This window comes from Lates calcarifer, linkage group LG24, assembly GCF_001640805.2.
Source record: "Lates calcarifer isolate ASB-BC8 linkage group LG24, TLL_Latcal_v3, whole genome shotgun sequence".
Classification (NCBI taxonomy): Eukaryota; Metazoa; Chordata; class Actinopteri; family Centropomidae; genus Lates; species Lates calcarifer.
In genome coordinates, this window is record NC_066856.1 from 12,210,303 (window position 1) to 12,227,187 (window position 16,885).

General features: G+C 40.5%; 1 protein-coding gene across 6 annotated transcripts; it reads left to right on the forward strand.

Moving 5' to 3' along the window:
• The first annotated feature begins 9 nt into the window (after positions 1–9).
• Positions 10–15,130, forward strand: nktr (natural killer cell triggering receptor). Of its 6 annotated transcripts, none has more exons than XM_018673815.2 (17): positions 10–151; positions 2,614–2,692; positions 3,198–3,272; positions 4,484–4,591; positions 4,987–5,031; positions 6,524–6,611; positions 7,452–7,481; positions 7,838–7,983; positions 8,892–9,114; positions 9,237–9,404; positions 9,487–9,574; positions 10,132–10,280; positions 10,361–13,093; positions 13,255–13,338; positions 13,632–13,691; positions 14,018–14,119; positions 14,347–15,130. In XM_018673815.2, the coding sequence occupies exons 2-17, from the start codon at positions 2,635–2,637 to the stop codon at positions 14,414–14,416; spliced, it is 4,227 nt and encodes a 1,408-aa protein (XP_018529331.1). In that variant the 5' UTR covers positions 10–151; positions 2,614–2,634; the 3' UTR covers positions 14,417–15,130. The 6 variants fall into 6 exon arrangements, with proteins under 6 accessions (XP_018529331.1, XP_018529332.1, XP_018529335.1 ...); XM_018673816.2 differs by having other exon boundaries at positions 10,385–13,093; XM_018673819.2 differs by lacking the exons at positions 10–151; positions 2,614–2,692; positions 3,198–3,272 and adding an exon at positions 5,322–5,345 and having other exon boundaries at positions 4,512–4,591.
• Positions 15,131–16,885: the final 1,755 nt, after the last annotated feature.

Genomic DNA, 16,885 nt, shown 5'->3' on the forward strand with positions numbered 1-16,885 from the left:
ACGGGTACTCGGGAGGGACAAACCTACTCGGAGCTAGTCTCTTATCTTCCAGCGCACCAACCTTCTTCACTAAAAAGTGAAATTAGCTCATGCTACGTGCGATACCGACCTTCAGTGACTAGCTAATTGCCCGGCTAGCTACTGTATACAGGTTAGTTGTGTCACAACTTTGCATTAGATGTTGTGTTATTCTCGTCGTTACGTTACGTGAAATGCCATTCAAGTTGAAAGAAATCTAACGAAAGCCGGCTAACTTTAGCTAGCTGCTAGCTGTTAGCTCAACCATTTTGGAAGCGTTTGTGTTAACGTAGCTGTTAGCTATGCAGCCTGTGGATGTTTTCCATTGTCTTTTGTTTTTGTTTTTTGTTTTTTGTTTTTTTTTGCTCTCAGCATGCCTTGCACTAGCAGGACGTTGGTTCGTTAAAACAAAACAAAACCGTGCCATAAGGAAAACATCAGTTAGCTAACCTTATATAAGTGCGTAAAGGTGGACATAATTGGGTTAGTAAATGTCGAGCATTTCCTGGTGAGAATTGACAACATTTCTGCGTCATTACATTTATGTTTTAATTACTCTTAAGTAATACGTAAGGTTTTTTTTCCTAGAGTGGTTGGCATACCCTGTATGACATTTAGCTCACATTACATTGTAGAGTTCTTTTCTCTCTGGGTGAAGGCGTTTATTGTTAGAGGGACACTGACAGTGCCAATCCTAGTACATCAAACATAGTCAGGGTTTGTAACATGATATGAGTTTGGCTATAAATACAATGAATTCCTGTGTGAGTCGAACAGTGATAGATGAGGTGATGTGGCCCATTAGCTACTGCACAGACCCAGTAACATCACCTCCAGTATTTATTGGTCAAATTTGTGACGACACTGTAATTCACCTACACTGTCACAGTTAATTTCCTCTGTCTTAACTATGCAGTAAGATAGTAAGGCCCACACTGCTGCTTCACTGTTTACTCATTTACTTAGACCTCAGATCTGTTGACACACCAGCCCTCCCAGCTGTCAAATAACTTGAAATTCACAGGTGTAGTGGAGTGTGTGACTATATTTAACATGTGAAATCCAAATGCAAGTAGCATAAGTTGATCATGCACTCTGTCAGGCTGTGGTCACAGGGTTCACAGAAGATAATCTGAATCATTCTACTAACTGGAAAGGATGGTATCATTGCAGATTCACATACATAGCTGATGCCAGTTTTGTCTGATACTACTTCAGAGCCTGCTCTTTTGTGCTACATTATTAATGTTCAATACATGTTTTTTGGTTTAGTGAAAGCTGCATATCTTCCATTGTGGTTTACTGCTCTCAGTGGCCAGAAATGAAGGGAAGTCAAGTCCAGTAATGCATTCTCCATATTCCTCTTGTCAAGACTACTGTCTATGCAAAACAACCCCCCCCCCCCCCCCCAAATGGCTGAACACACCATGTGAGGTGATAATTGTTACATGTCAGCACAGTGACACGTGACGGGATTTATTTAAATAATATGCAACTTTAATAATCCAGACATTGCTGACAAAGTATTATGAGGCACTCTGCTTTCTCACAGTGTTGCACTTTTATTACCAATAAAGCTACGTTTGACAAGTCAGCCAGTATTGCATTTAGTCTAATACGTGTTTCACCCACACAGACTGCTGGCAGACCAAATGTTTCCATGCACTGTAGATATAATTAAGGATGGTAATGATGGTAATTTTTTTGTGCATAGACTGAAAACACTGTGCTATTACAGCTTCTCCTCTCAACAGTAGAAGAACATTAACACTATAAACAAGTTGAGGCAGGGTTTTGGAAACATGAATTTGTTAGGTGCCATGATTTCCTAATCATTTGACAAGTGTAAACATTTTGAGGTATGGTCAAATGATCAGTCATTTGCATTGTTGTAGTGGCTGCTTGTTCATATAATGAAGAACAAACGTGTTCAAACAAAAAGTTCTGTGACACACCTTGGATATACAGTAGTATTGTAGGTAGAAGGGACCCCAGGATCCATAGAGACCTTTGAAAACAAAGGCATTCCTTTGTAATCCTTTTATTTTTAATTATCCTTATGCTTAATTTAAAACAAATATCAAGAATAAAACAAATATTCATAAAAGTACCAATGATTTATAAAATTGCCTAGGCTTCACTGACAAAAATTCAGATGCTGATTTGGATGTGAGATTTGCAAACTCCATCTGATCATATACACAACTCCTGCTGCATTGTCTTGATAAAGGAAAACATTTTGGAGTTTGTAAGCTGTCACACACTAATATCCAAGTGCACAGTGGAAACAGAGTTAAAAATGTACAGTGAGGAGGCTGTGCTTTGCTGTGCTTGGATTTGCATCGCCAGTACATTTCCTCATGGACTTCTCTCTCCCTCTCTCCCCCCTCCCATCGTTCTCTCTCCTCCCATTTCTGTTTCTATACTCTCTCGATGTCTTTTAGTCTCTCTACATTGTTTCCCAACACACTCTACTCAGTATGCTGTACTTTCTAGGCTTAAACTAAGAGATAAAAAGCCAACCTGAGTGGGGTGCTTGCTGCTGCTCTAAGAGAAGACTGTCTTATTATTTATCCTACTATTTCTACATTTTAGGTCACCTGGACTTTGATCACAATGGGGGTGAAAGACCGCCCTCAGTGTTACTTTGATGTGGAGCTCAACCGGGAGCCAGGTAAGAGAATTTAAAATAAATGTACAGTCATGAGGATTAGTTAGTTGACAGCCTCGCTTCACTTTTGATAGATGATTACTTTGAACTGACACCATCAATGAAGATATTTAAACTTTATGCAGGATTTTTTCCTGGCCTTGGAGGCTAGGCTTCATGTGATTTTGCAAAGTGAAAGTGGAACAGTAGTACATGGTACTGGTTTGGTGTGACTAACCCTGTCTGTGCTGACTGGCTGTATTAAAGTCTAGATTTGCCTCTAGCCATGGAAAAGTTTCTATTATGTCTGAGCTTCACCACAGGATCCTTGTAATTACATGTCGGAAGCCAATTAAAAGTGCAGTGTAGTAACATTTGGGGTCCTTAATTGTAATTCTTAATTGGATCCATGGCATATTAAAGATTTACTTCCATTGTTACACAGTTAACTTATATTATTTGTAATTTTCCGTAGCTCCAAGCAGAGGAATTGCTCTTTTGCTAACTTCTTCTCTTTTGTGTTTTGTAGTTGGGCGCATAGTCTTTCAACTTTTCTCAGATGTTTGTCCCAAGACAAGCAAAAACTTCCTCTGCTTGTGCACTGGTGAGTCATGTTCAGACAAGGACATATTTTACTCAAATTCCATGCTTTTTTCTTTGCTATGTCAGAATTACAACTGACAACTGTAACCCATAGCATTATAGTACTCAATTCCATTTCCGCAATATGAAAACAGTTGCATTTTGTGTGATTGATTTCTTCTATAAAAGCAAACACAATGGTATAAATCTGATCTGTCCTTTGTTGCATTTCTCTTTTTGTGCAATCTTTCCTGTGTGCTCCATACAATGATCACTGTGAGTAGACGTGGAATGAAATGGAGAAGAAAAAAAAAACACAGTACCACCCCTCTCTGGTCATTTAATACTATGAGGACAGGAGATGTGGCTGTAATGTAAATGGTCCAGTGACAGATGGAGTCACTGGAAGGATAGAGGGGTCCTGGTCTGTCTCCCAAGATATTTCATCCCACTGAGCAGAACACAGTAGCATTGGTCTGCCTAGAGATATTGAGCCATAAATCTGCAAACAGACAGCAGATCGATCCTCCCTCTCATTTTTCACCCCACCTGGCCAACGGGAATGTGATGCTGGCAAGGGCAGACATGGGAGATGGCTGGTTAGTCTGTTCCTTCACCTGAACGTACACACACACACACACACACAATAATGTGATATACAGGAGTCAGCCGAGCAGATTGCTGTGGCTTTTTCAAAGCCTCTAATGTGTCCTTTTAGGAGGGGATCAGCTAACTCCATAGGAAACCAAACCTTTGGAACAATGCTGAAGCCAGTGAAGCAAAATACTAGAAGATTAGCAACCTAAGCTGCCGACCTGAACAGCCAGCCCCCTGTCTGCTGGAACCAGCCTCAAACACATCAACACATCTAATGAAATCTCTGTCCTCACGTCTCCTTTCACCCCAGGGGAAAGGGAAATCCATGGGTTAATAGCTTTGGGCCACTATTTTGTCCTCAGGCAGTATCACTCTAGTGGATTTCTTAATGAATCCTGCTGACCTACACCAACCAGAGTATTAGCAACAAGATGTCTGAACAAAGGCATCCCATTTATTAAAACCCCACCTCCCCACCTGTGGTTTCATTCTCTTGTTTAGAATAAACTCCATGCGGCAACATTCAAGACCAGCTTTTTCTAACACCTCAAGGCTTCTGGTATACACAAAGCAGTTTGCACAGCAGCAGGTGAGTCCTATTTTTTGAGAGCTCATTTAACGTACGTTTAATTGCAGGTGAAAAGGGAACGGGCAAAATCACAGGGAAAAAGCTGTGCTACAAAGGCTCCACATTTCACAGAGTTGTAAAGAACTTCATGATCCAGGGAGGCGACTTCACTGAAGGTAATAATGTCTGACTTATGATCTCATTCACTTTAAAAAATGTTTAACTGAAATAAATGAGTGAGTCGATATTTTTTTCAAAGAGGTGGTGCTTTGGAAAAGATGCTGCGTGTAAATGAAATAGGAAAAAAGTTGATAAAAGCGATTAATCTCACCAAAGTGCCAGCACACAGGCATACTGGCTTTGTCGTGGGTGTTCACAGCAGAGAAATCCAGGAGATGACAATTACTACAAAGTTTTTAAATATCTGAAAGTCTTCTCCTTGAAACAAAGCACACAAACCACTTCCCCAAAATAATAAGAGACGGTACTTTTTATGTGATGTGGTGCAATTAGTCTGATTCAAAGATAACAAGGTTATACTTTAATTAATTTACAATTTTAATGTCTGCAGGAAATGGAAGAGGAGGAGAGTCCATATATGGTGGCTACTTTGAAGGTAATGAGAAAATGAAGTTTTCTAGTGAGCAGTCTACTTTGCTGATATATCTAAATATATAAATACTTCTGCATGAGCATAATGCTGCATGTGCCTGTTGTTGTAAACAGGTTTCTTGTGAATTTTATTATGTATGACTCCGTTGACCTTCACTTTTCCATTGTATAGTGCTGTCTTCTATTTAGTTATGGTAGTGGGCTTTATCAAATCAGCATGGAGAGTAGGCATTCTCTTTATTGAAAGCTACAATCTTCCTGCCTAAAATTTTCAACATATTCTTTTATTTATAGAGTGGTCTTTTGCAAAATGAGAAGGTAAGAGATGTACACAGCTCAGTAACACCATGTCAACATTGTCCCCACCACCTTCCTCAGTCAGTGAAAAAAAAACAAAAAACAGTGCAAATGTTTGCAAAGGCTCAGATGCAAATTTGTACTGAAGGATTTTCCTTCCTCACAATTACCCTGTCAGATCCCCAAAGCCTTTGACTGCTCAAATTACTTTTATGTTACATATGTGGTATATATAGCTACACTGCTGTCAACATGGTTATCATGATGTACTATAGAGTGGCAGTTTCTTTGCTTAATATGGAGGCTACTTGGGAGTGCCACAGTGAGTGTAAGATTATGCGCCTTGCAACATGTATGGAGTATGTAGAGGCAGTGAAGTAAAGATTTACACATTTGGAAGCATTTTATTTTTCATGTTTACAAATGAGTGATTTTAATATATTCAAATAGTTATTTCAGTGCTTGATTAAAATTACTTCAGCATGACTTTTATACTATATGTAGTCTATTGTATATTGACGTTTAGTTCATATTTTTGCCCATTAATTTACATTAAATTAAATTTAATTAATTTAATTTCAATTTAATATGTAAGTATTTAATATAGTCTACATTCATTTAGTACAATGTGGGAATCATCTTCAGCAGACATGAAGACTTTGCTTCAGATAGATGATTCATTACAGTGAGCATTTAGTTGTCTTTTTGTGTGTAATTTATGCGTGTGTGTGTGTTTTTTAATTGATTGTCTTCTCTCCTGCCTTTAAGTTTTTGGCAGCTCTCAAATATTTAGAATTTACTGTCATGAAGAACTTTTGTAAATGCTCAAAATGCTCTGCCACTTGATGCTAAAGAAAGGCAGTGGATGAATAATATAACTCAAGCAGGCTCCCATAGCATGTTGATATGAGTTAAGATAGACTTTATTTATCCCAGTTGTGGGAAATTCACAAATGGCAGCCAATAAAAATATAGTATTTTTTGGAAGGTAGTCAGAATAATGAAGGTGATTTGTAGTTGATGTTGCAGGTGTTTGTTTTAGATAAGGAAACAGCAGCTGACTTAATGGAAGGACTGGTTGGTGAGGCAATGATTAGGTTTGATGGATTTTTTTTCCTGTATGTCCCTGAATATTTCTGTTAACTCCAATTGGAAAACACACTGTGAGACTTCGATCCCTCTTTCTCTGCTCCCAACAGACGAGAACTTCACTCTCAAACACGACAGAGCCTTCCTGTTGTCGATGGCCAATCGTGGGAAGGACACCAACGGTTCACAGTTTTTCATGTGAGTAACATTCACTAAAACAATTCTCTCTGCAACATAATAACCATACCATTTAATTGTGTCATTTTTAATCAAGTTTTGTTTTTTGCTTTCTGTCCCCTCTGTTTTGAAACTGTAGAGTAGTATTTGTCATTGAGTGTGACGTCACCAATCCCCTCTCTGTGTGCAGTTAGAATTCAAAGTGCAGAGAAACATGGATTCGTTCTTTTTTATCTACAAATGTGTTACATTTTATCTCTTGCCGTTTTTGTGTAAAATTTACAGAAACTCTAGCATCCTGCTCTTCCAAGGTAATGTGTCTCCAAGGCTGTGTTTCTCTCTCTCCTGACTGTATTTATCATTCAGTAGTTTGTATTTGCAAACATTCTGCAGAGTACAGTGTTTATTTTGGACATGTTGAAACAGTATTCACACATGGCTTAAGTTGACTCATGTTATTTGGCTTTGTAGACTTCCTTTATCACTAAAACAGGTTGTCACCATAATTTGGAAATTTCCTCTGTGTGTAAAAACTCATTAAACATAAAGGAGGAAATGTATACAGCCTGTCTCTGTATGACCCAGATATTGTATTGTAACTGCCCACACTCTTTTGCTGAGTGTATACCTGCCCCTTTGTGGCTGTTTTTAGTATTTCATAAATTGATTTGCAATTTAATATAATTAAACAAAGGGTGGTCTTACAAATGCTGTACCTTTTTTGAGATGGTACAGTAGCACCCACGCTTTGTTGAAGTTAATTTTTTGTTCTCATTTTTTTCCTCCTTTTTCTCCTTTTTTCATGACCCCTCCTCTCCCACTGGTTGATCTTCCCTGCATTGCTGGATTTTCCACAAACAGCACGACCAAGATGGCACCACATCTCGATGGGTAAAATCTGCCATCACTTTGGCAACTTTCTGTAGAATTATAGAAGGAACTAAAATGCTGTTTATAATTAATAGTGACCCTTCATAGTGACCCTTTAGATTAATTTATGGTAATACATTAGATTTTTTCCCAGTTGAGGCCTTGAGTCACTTTAAACCAATGAAAAGAGCAGGGAGAAAAGAAAAAATACAATGTAGAATATTCAGAACATTGTTCATATAGGACCCTACCACTCAGCATTAAACTGATTGAGGAAAACATATTTTCAGGGCCTTTGAATATACTGAAATAATGTAATAATAGTCAAGGCACCGTGCAGTTGTGACAGGTGTAAATCTTGTTTGCCCTCTGTGCAGAGTCCACGTCGTCTTTGGTCTTGTCATCTCCGGCTTCGAAGTGATAAAGAAGATCGAGGGGCTGAAGACTGATTCAGCCAGCAGGCCCTACGCTGATGTGAGAGTGATGGACTGTGGTCAGCTGATCACTAAGTCTGCGAATGACGGTAAGTTTTCTTCTAAGCTTTCTCAGTTACTGATCTTTTTCTTGAAATGTAAAACTTACTTTACACTGTATGTTTTTTTTTTTTTTAATTGTCGACAAATCTAATGAAAAGCTAAAACCAAGAATATGTCCACCTCTGCATACCCTCTGACCTCCCTGCCCAGTCTTCTGACTCTGCATTCCCCTCACTGGTTCCTAATAAAGACATAAATCTGGGTCACAAATACATGGTTTTATGTTTTTCATGTTTATAGCAAACATCACTCAAACTGGAGTAAATAGTGCATTTGTTTAAATTAAAACAGTGGGTTTCATTTATGTGTTTTTTTTAAGTTTCTAGGAAACAGTGTAGATCTTGTTAGTAGGATTATATAGGGCAGTGTGATAAAAGTATAATATCTGGTGTATATTACAACTTATGGTACTTCTTAACACAAAAGCTTAAATAGATGTTATCCACTGTCCTGTGATCTATACAAAAGCTCACAGCTTTTTCACCCCCTCCTGTGTTCTTCTGTGCAGAATAACGTGTGTTGCCTGTGATTGTAACTGGGTCATATTTTGTGCTCATTCTGTAAGAGGTTGGCATTTGGATGCCAGCGCTTTCCCCCCACTGGCATTAGTACGGGGCGTGTAACCTGATCTTCTGTTTAATGAGGATCAGCGAGGTGATCTCTGTGGAGTTCAGTTGGCATCTGCCCACCTGACTCTGCCAGGCCTGCTTTCATTGCCTCCAACATACCGAGAAGAATCAAACAAAGCCTTTGTTGTGGCAGAGTCACGCCACCCTGAAAATGACTCCTGGCATTTTAGCTTTCCTTCATCCTTTACTTTTACTGGTGTATTAGTAAAAAAAAACTGCATATTTCTGATGAAATAACATACATGCTGTTACATCTCTTACTTTAGTACTTGAAGGCAAGAGGAAACGAACCTCCCATTCTGCCAACTCATCCCTCAACTCCCATGACTCGTCGTCTCAGTTGTCCTCTTCAGTTGAATCTGAAAGTGAATCTGATGAAAAGCACAAACATCGCAAGCACAAGAGACATGCAAAGAGTAAACGGTCAAAAAAGAAAAAGAGGGAATCAAAGAAGGAGAAGAACACTGATGTTCTGCCTTTCAAGCAAAGGTAACTTTTATCTTTCGTCACCACAGTTTTGAGCTAAGTACAAGTACTGACATTAGAGACTCGCTGTTTCTTTGCATGACAAAATAATGTTTTGCATCGTATCATGTTTTTCTTTCCCACAGTTCTGTGGAAAGACAGATGCCAGAGGGAGAGAATGATGTGGAAGGAGAGAAGGAGCATGGTGGGAAGAGAGAGAAGCCCGTAGTCCGACCAGAGGAAATCCCACCGGTGCCAGAGAACCGCTTCCTGCTGCGCCGGGACATGCCATCTCAGGAGGATAAAACTGAGATGTCAGTTTCATTTATACAGGAATATTTGTTGTCTTACACTTTGAATAGTTCATATTTAGGTGTTTATGTTTGATCTTTGCAGAGTTGAGAAAGAAGAATCGTCTGTTTCAGCTGACCAGAAACCAGCCGTGTCGAAGTCTGGACGGAAGATTAAAGGCAGAGGGACAATGGTAAGTGAGTGAGTGAACTGAGAGTTGTCTGTTCACATACAATGTTTATGTAAATTGTTAGTATAGGTTTCTTCTTGTAACTGTACCTGATCCATTTTGACTAATTGGAGAAGTGAATAAGGTAAAGCAGAGGAGCAGGATCCCTCAGGTGGTCACAAGATAAATCTGAGGGGTTGTGAACCATTAACAAGAAAAGAAAGCAGAAAAAAATATCTCTGTAGTACAGGGTTATGCTTATTTTTCAGACTTCTTTCCTGTGCATTGGTGGATTATTTTACTTTTTTTTTTTTTAACTCTGAAAGTTATTCAAATACAACAATCAAAAATGTTGGGAACCACCTCTGGAAAGAATTGAGCTACACATCTGTTTCACTGACCAGAGAGACAAACAATTGTGTTTGTTTTCCCCACACTCATCTCTGCCTCAACAACATTTGAATGCAAATTTGCACTCAATTAGGAGCCACATCAGGCACAGAACCTATAAGCACACCTTGAGTGAACAATGTGAAGAGCATTGACAAGTATGAATATTGTTTATCTTATGTTTTCTGCAGAGATATCACACTCCCACAAGATCTAAATCCCGCTCTGCATCTGTGGAAGAACGTGGTAGCAGTGAAACTCCGCCACACTGGAAAGAAGAGATGAAGAGAACCAAAGTTTATCAGCCACCAAGTATCGAGAGATGGAGCAAAGGAGACAAGTATGACTTCTTATTTTCCTTAGGAACTTTACATATCATTATTTTCTTTGTTTTTCTTCATGCATCTTTTGACTTAACAGATTGAATGACCATTCCTCAAGCAGATGGGACGACAGAAGTGACTCGGCATGGTCCCGATCTGCAGAGCACTCCTCAGACCGCAGCTCTGAGAGGTCCAGCCTGCGCCGCCAGCAGAAGAAAGAGAAGAAGAAAGCCAAGCACAAGAAGAAGGCCAAAAAACGGAAGCACAGCAAGAAGAAGAGCTCTAAGAACAAACCTCAAGAGACGTACCTGTCAGAGGGTGAAAGGTCAGTGTCTTCAGGAAGAAAGTCCAGAAGATCCCGCTCTCTGTCTCGCTCCTCTTCAAGTCAGCGGCATTCATCAGCTCGGAGGAGGCAGCGGTCCTCTGTGTCTGTCAGAGACTCTCGATCCTACTCTAGATCCTACACGTCCAGTCGATCCAGATCTCGAGGGAGGTCTTACTCGAGATCCAGAAGCCTGAGCAGATCTAGAAGTCGGTCCCTGTCCAGGTCTTCGTCCTATTCTAGATCCAGGTCAAGATCAAGATCCAGGTACAGATCCAGGTCTGTGTCTCCATCCAGAAAGAGGAGTTCTTCTAGATCTCCAAGAAAGAGGAAATCCAGCAAGACCAAACCAGACACCATGATCCATGTGACTGACAAGCTTCCTGAGAGCAAAGTGACACCTGTCCCCAGACTCCCAACTGTCCCAGCTCCTGAAAGTGTCCCTGTTATCCCGCTTAGCGACAGTCCTCCCCCTTCACGCTGGAAGCCCGGGCAAAAGCCCTGGAAGCCCTCCTACATCCATATTCAGGAAATTAAAGCTAAAGTAGCTCCCAGTGCCCTCTCCTCTGCAGGACAAGGAGTTGGTAGTGTTACAGAGAAAGCTCAGGCTTCAATTACGGCAAAGTCTCTGCCAGGTGACTCTGAGAGCGACAAAGCAAAGAAACCCGCTGGGCATTCACGTAGCAGGTCTTCCAGGAGCAAGTCCTACAGCCGATCATACAGTCGCTCACGGAGTAGAAGTTACAGCAGGTCCAGGTCCAGGTCCCCTCGTCAGTATGGCAGCAGGTCGTCGTCCTACAGCAGATCAGATTCTGAAAACTCCCAGAAAACAAGCAGCAATAAGAAGAATTCACTAGACAAGGAATGGAAAGAGTATTACAGCTCTCTGAAGAGGATAAAAAATGTAGATAAGTACATTTCACTCAGTAGTCAAGATGCTCATTCAGGATCAGGGAACAGGGCAGGCAGTGAGCATAGTCCTGATAACAGCGTCTCAAGGAGAAGTGGCTCTGTGGAGAAAATAAAAGAGAAGGGCAGCTCACAAGATCAGGAGACAAAACATTACAGCTCAGTGCCAGTGGAGAGCTTTAATAGCAGGTCTGAATGGGATAGTGACAGTGATAAAGTGAGCCAAAGCAATAACAATGTCCCATCAAAAAAGCTGAAACAAACAGCTCCATCCAGCGAGTTTGAGAAGAAGTTGGCGGCTCTTACAGGATGGAATTCAGAAAGCGATTCTGAAAATGCGACTGCCAGGGCATTAGCCATATCTGAAAAAGAGGAAGGTGAGGCTAGTTCAGAATCAGACGATGAGACCTCCAAAAAGACGTCGGCGGTGATGACTTTAGTGCAGAAGTTAGCTGCCGCTGCCGCGTCCAGCCCGTCGTCTCAGGAAAGTCCTGAGAAGGCCGCAGAGCCAGAGAAGCACAAGAGCAAGAAGAAATCCAAACGCAAACACAAACACAAGAGGAGAAGTGAGAACAAAACTGGCTCCCATCGTAGTAAGAGTAAAGGGAAGAGGTCGAAGAGGAAACATCAGAAGCTGAAAGAGACTTTTCACTGGCAGCCACCTTTGGAGTTCGGAGAGGAGGAAGATGAAGATGAATCCAAAAAGGAGAAGCACAGTCCTAGTACGGATGGCAAAGAAAGGCCTGGTGGTGACAGTATGAATGATAAGGACCAAAATGTTGTTTCTTTGAACAAAAACCCAAATATGGAAGAAGACAGGGGGCAACAGAGGGCAAAAGAAGGTATTAATAAAACCCCAAAACAAGCCGAACCTCATCAGTCATCCAACAGGAATGGTGCTGAAACTGCTAATAATGCTAATTTCCCCAGTATCAGAGAGCAAGAGTCATTAGATGACATGGACATTTGTACACCAGAGCATGATGTTGAAATTGTAGAGCCTCCAATTACACATGATTCTTTTAATAACACCCCTGAATTAACCCTAAAATCTACCTCAAAGTCTTCAGTTATGGCGAGTAAAGACAGCTCTTTACCTCACAGCAAAGAACAATCAGCTGTTACCTCCACACCAACAGCTGGTGGACTTCAAGATGAAGCAGCCGCTAGCAAACCTACCGGCTCTGTAATTAATTTTAAATGGAGGCCTTTAAAAGGAATGTCAGCTATACAAAATGTTAATGTGCCACCCATGGCCACAAAAAACATCCAAATTCAGGAGCACCAGAACACCAACACGCAAGGAGTAAGAATGGAGATAAAAAGCAAAAGCCGGGTCAGACCGGGATCTCTGTTTGATGAGGTTCGTAAAACAGCAAGGCTCAACCAGCGGCCGAGGAACCAGGAGAGCTCCAGTGAGGAAAGATCCCCGTCTGTAGGAAAGACCAGGGGGACCTCTCGGACGCGGTCCCCAAAGAAGTCCAGGTCTGCGTCCAGGAAGTCTCGCTCCGTTTCCAGTCACCGGTCTCGGTCCAGAGGGTGGTCGCACTCGTACAGCAGGTCCAGGACTAGATCCCGCAGCTCTAGCTACTCGTCCAGGTCAGACTAAATAATTAAATAAACAATTTGAAATCTGGACAGACTTCTTGGATAGATTGGTAGATCAAGATTTTTGTGAAGTGATAAAATCGGTGGATGTGAAACATTTAGTCTAGAAGTTAAGTCTACAGTGTGTCATTTATAACATGTGATTCTTCCAGGAGTCGTAGCCGGAGTCGGAGGAGACATGGAAGAGGACGGTCCCGCTCCCGCAGCAGCACATACCGAAGTTACAGGAGTCACAGGTACACCCTGACCTAATAATCTGTTGTGGTAACTAATGTTTTCAGCTAAAAGGAGGGTCATCAATGTGGATGTGGTGAAACCTTGAAGCTCCTGGGGTTTTAGTATCTCGCTCTACATTTTTCATTTCAACCACATAAATTCTTAACAACAGTCAAAACCTCTCTGTTAAAAATGTTTCACAACCTTTCCAAGACCTTCCATTGTATTTTTTCCATTGTGCACTTTACTATCAGTTATGTACGATTGGTCTTTAATTCTGTTTCAAACCTCTTTTTTCTCCTCCTTCCATCAGTCGGACGTACAGTAGAAGTCATTCCAGAAGTCGCTCGTATAATCGCCGTCGGAGATCCAGGTGTTTGAGCCTCCTCAGTGAACTAACTCAGAATTAGAAATGTCCTTTCAGCTGGGTCATTGAAACACACTTAAGCATAGATTTTCATAGCAGAGGAACAGCTGATATCAAGTAACACACAGCAAGCAAAAAAGACTTTTCTTTGAAGAGATTAGAGCTAATATATATATATATATATAATTGAATATTCACTTAAAGGACAAATTGTGAGCTTTACTTATCCTTATAATATGCTTCCACCCAGCGTGTCTGTGCGAATCAACCACCTTCATGAAGATATTCCCAAAATAATATGACTGTTTTTATGCGGCTGTATGTTAATGCAGGTCAGACTCCTATGACAGCTACTCCAGCCGGAGTCGGAGTGTGAGCAGGAGACGGGGGCGCAGACGAAGTGACAGCTACAGGAGCTCAGACCGCCGATCCAGGTAAGACTCTCTGCTCCCTGGTGAACTCTGACAGACACAGACAAGGTGGCAGGTCTCAGTTCAGCCTTTTTACCCTCTGTTTTTTTTTTTTTTTCTTTTCTGCAGCTGAATTTTCCTATTAACTCTTTAATAATAAGACATTTTACCTTTTACACAAATACTGCATAATGAACGCATTTCCTTCATGCCTCAAAGTTAAAAATATTTAATCATGTTGTCCTCTACAGGTCGTACCGCTCCTCCAGTCGCAGTTCTTCCAGGCGCAGAAGCCACAGTCGCAGCAGCCGCTACAGCTGAACCTCAGGCAAGTTGTTGGGCTCAATTCTGCTGAGGTGGAACAGAACCACAAAGTCTGGACACTGTGCACAAACAATAGCAACAATCGCAGACCAGAAACTAAAGCTACAAAAGGAGGAGTTAATAGTTTAATACTGTACTGTATATCCTCCCTACATAAGCTGATATGACGGTCTATGAGGAAGTGAATGTCACTGAATGTAAAATAAACCACTTCACAAGCTCACACAAAGGCAGATCCTTGACTTTAGGGACTGTCACAGCTGAGAACAACTGGGTCAAAAACTGACAAAAAGTCCACTCAAACAGAAATTTTCTACATGAAATATATGCTATTGCTTGCAACAAATAAGCTGTAAATATTTTATATAATTGTATATTTGTGTATTCCTTTTCTACTTGTGATTTTTATACACTGAAGTGTACAAATATATTGTACATGTCTAATCCTCTCAGCTCTGATGTGTCTGATGGGGTGGTGGTTATGGGTTGAGGTTATGCCTTAAGTTTAAGGTCAGCAAGACTGGATTGATTTTCTCCTCACTGAATGGAAAACTAACATTTTGTAGCAGATTGAAGCTGTAATTTCTCTTTGATCCATTAGTTTTATTACTGTACCATGAAAACTTTACTCAAAGTAGAGTAAAGTTGATTTTGGTTTTATTCAAACAGTTATGAATGTTTACACTTAATAAATTCCACTGCATCTTGTGACTCTCTTTTAATTTTGTTTTAAATCTCACATTTACAGTAGATAATGCAGAGATGCCAGTTTATGTGCTCAAATGTACTTGGATTATTTATACCTCTACAATGGCGCCATCTACACTTCACTTCTGAACTGCAGTGTGTGTGTGTGTACCTGTGAGATCAATCCAGTAAGCCACAGGGTGATGTCTTTATCCTGGCAGATTTAAGTGTATTTATTGTATTGTACACCAAACACTATAGATGCACAGACTGAATAGAGACAGTAGTTTTCTGATTAAAGGATCAACTGTAATTTTTTTCTATTAGATGTCATGCAATTAGAAGAATCAGATTAATGCATGACTATAATTTCACCCCCTGATCAGGGCAGTTCATTGGAATAGGAAAAAAAGAAAGAGACGACTCCATTAAATTATTAATCGTACTCAGAGCTAATTGAAAATTTGGTTCCTTCCTAGCTAATATTTGCGTATTAAAACTGTGCTGGTGTCTTGAGCTCCCGTCTCTCTCTTGTGGGGCTTCTGTGAGCTGCATGCTAGAAACCAAGGCTTGTCCATCAGATATAGATCCTATTGAGTTGCCACAGTGCTGATCTAATTTTTATCTTGCCAGTGCAAGAGAGCAAGCAAGTGAATACGAGTGCTGTTCAGGCCTGTTTTGTATGGATGGCTTTCAGTATAAATCAAATCTGGATTTACAATACTCCATCATACCAGCACGCAAGGGTGGAAACATACATTGTGTGCTGGGAAAAATTGATCTGATGAGTCAAAAGATGATAAAAGATGTAAGAAAGAGAAATGTTTCTAGGTGTGATAAATACAAATGTTTATATACTAGGATGCAAGTGTGTCTGTATATGTATTTAAATGCGCAGGTATTTTGTATTTTTAATCTGACAAAAAGAAAGGGAATATAATCAGCCTGATGTTTCATGAGGAAAAGTCATCAGCCTGCCGACACACTTTTCGAGGAAATAGATTATTCACTTTTCTCCTCATCAATTTCTCCCTGTCTGAAATGTTTAACAGCACCAGCTCTGAAATATTGAACTTGTGCTAAATGTGTTTCAAGATTTTTATCAGTCCTGGGGGGTTGGTTTGGCAGCTTCCCTGAGTGACTGTATCCATGCTGATGTTGTGGCCTCAGCCGAGTCCTGGACATGAAGTGACAAATGAGACATTCTCCAGGTTGTGATCCATTTTTTTCCTCACCTTGTTATGAGTATATCGACTTCTCCTCCATACAGTCTGCTCAGGAGTGAGCGATGGCAGTCAGGTCCAGAGGCCCTCAGCTGAAATTACCAAAGAAGAAAAGTGGACAGCTGCCCTGGGGCCCACAACCCTCCAGGGGTCCGGAATGCTCCAGGTTTTGTGTAAGGCAATTACAACTGAAACTGTTAATTAGAAAATTAATAAGATCTCACTTTTACTATTTTGATAATTGATTAATTAAAAGTCGTTTTTCAAGCAGAGATGCTGAACATTTGCTGGTTCCAGTGAGTATCTGCTGCTTTCCTTTGTTTTATGTAATTGCAAACTTCTGTCTGACAAAAGAAGACATTTGAAGACACCACCTAAAACCAGTCTGACAATTAACTGATTAAGAAACTGGCAGGTTAATTGATAATGTAAAGAATTTGGTGGTTGCAGCCTTAAACACAGTATGAACTGACATTGTAGACCTCAAAAACTCTAAAATGTTATATCACTTCTGTGTATGTTGCACAAAAACTATGGAGACAAGAAGTTGTGGTTT